The sequence below is a fragment of the Rhea americana genome, unplaced genomic scaffold, assembly GCF_003343005.1.
Source record: "Rhea americana isolate MKP2758 unplaced genomic scaffold, rheAme1 scaffold_655, whole genome shotgun sequence".
Classification (NCBI taxonomy): domain Eukaryota; kingdom Metazoa; phylum Chordata; class Aves; order Rheiformes; family Rheidae; genus Rhea; species Rhea americana.
This window is the reverse complement of record NW_028186818.1, coordinates 19,470-21,032: the sequence shown is the minus strand read 5'-3', so window position 1 is coordinate 21,032 and position 1,563 is coordinate 19,470. Positions and strand designations below refer to the sequence as shown.

Sequence of the window (1,563 nt, the reverse complement as noted above, 5' to 3'; positions counted from 1 at the left end):
CCAGTATGGCCCCATGACCCCCAGCATGCCTCCAGGATGGCCCAGTGTCTCCCAGCATGGCCCAGTGTTCCCCAGAATGGCCCAGTACGGCCGCAGCACGATCCAGAGCCCTCCCAGTACGGCCTGGTCCGGCCCCAGAGCCCCGGGGCCGCTCACCCGCCCGGGGCGGCGTTGTAGGCGGGGCTCCAGAGGGGCGTGGCCTCGTCAGGGGGCGTGGCCTCCCCGCGCCCAGCCAACGGGTGCGCGGGGCGGGCCCGGCCGTACCTGTGAGGCTCATGTAGAGCGGTTGGCGGGCGCGGAAGTGCCGCAGCGCCGCCCCCGAGCAGTTGCGCCGCTCGCAGCGGGACAGGCAGTCCCGGTACAGGGGCTCCCGGTCGCCCTGCGAGCCGCGAGCAGGGCCCGGCGCCGCCGCCGCCCCCAGCAGCAGCAGGAGCGCGGCCCGAGCGGCGCCCCCGGCCGCCATCGCCGCCCGGCCCCGCCGCTTCCGGCCGCTGCCCCGGAAACGCCGCTGCGCCGCGGAGCACCACGGGATATAGCGCCCCCGCCGGACGGGGAGCATAAGGGATACGGCGCCCCCAGTGGCCGAGGAGCATCACGGGATATAGCGCCCCCCAATGGCCGGGGAGCATAAGGGAGACAGCGCCCCCAGTGCATCACGGGATATCGCGCCCCTCAGTGGCCGAGGGGCATCAGGGGCTATAGCGCCCCACTGCGGCCGAGGAGGATCACGGGATATAGCGCCCCCCTCAATGGCCCGGGGAGCATCACGGGATATAACGTCCCACCCAGAGGCTCATGGGACGGCGCCGGGGGTCAGAGCAGCGCTGGGCCTGGTGGCACCCGCCGCCCCCTCAGCGAGGGCCCTTCCCCGGGAGCCCCTTCCCCGGGAGCCCCTTCCCTTCCCCGGGAGCCCCTTCCCTTCCCCGGGAGCCCCTTCCCCGGAGCCCCTTCCCTTCCCCGGGAGCCCCTTCCCCGGGAGCCCCTTCCCGCGCAGCTCCGGGGGCTCGGCGCCCTGAACGGCGCCCCTCCTCCAGCCCGCCGGGCCGGGCCGCCCCCTCGGCCCAGAGCTCCGCCCGCGGCCCACCACCGACCCGACGTGCTGGGGCCGCCCCCTGCCCCAGGGCCGCCCCCTGCCCCACACCCCCGCGCTGTCCCTGCGCTGCAGCCCTGCCCCACGCCCCGGCGCTGCCCCAGAGCTCGGCGCTGTCCCCGTACCCCAGCGCTGTCCCCGTGCCCCAGCGCTGCCCCAGAGCTCAGCGCTGTCCCCGTGCCCCAGCGCTGCCCCATAGCTCAGCGCTGCCCCATAGCTCAGCCCTGCCCCGTACCCCAGCGCTGTCCCAGAGCTCGGCGCTGCCCCAGAGCTCGGCGCTGTCCCCGTACCCCAGCGCTGCCCCATAGCTCAGCGCTGTCCCCGTGCCCCAGCGCTGCCCCATAGCTCGGCGCTGTCCCCGTGCCCCAGCGCTGCCCCATAGCTCGGCGCTGTCCCCGTACCCCAGCGCTGCCCCATAGCTCGGCGCTGTCCCCGTGCCCCAGCGCTGCCCCATAGCTCGGCGCTGTCCCCGT

The 1,563-nt window shown here is 75.8% G+C and overlaps 1 protein-coding gene across 3 annotated transcripts in view; it reads right to left on the bottom strand.

Moving 5' to 3' along the window:
• The window catches only part of PGAP3 (post-GPI attachment to proteins phospholipase 3), a 5,727-nt gene extending 5,245 nt beyond the window's left edge, over positions 1–482 (bottom strand). For all 3 annotated transcript variants that reach the window (XM_085320749.1, XM_085320751.1, XM_085320750.1), the window contains exon 1: positions 265–482. In XM_085320749.1, coding sequence (XP_085176875.1) covers positions 265–463 — 199 coding nt within the window. In that variant the 5' untranslated portion in view covers positions 464–482. The remainder of the gene's footprint in view (positions 1–264) is intronic.
• Between the last annotated feature and the right edge of the window lie 1,081 nt (positions 483–1,563).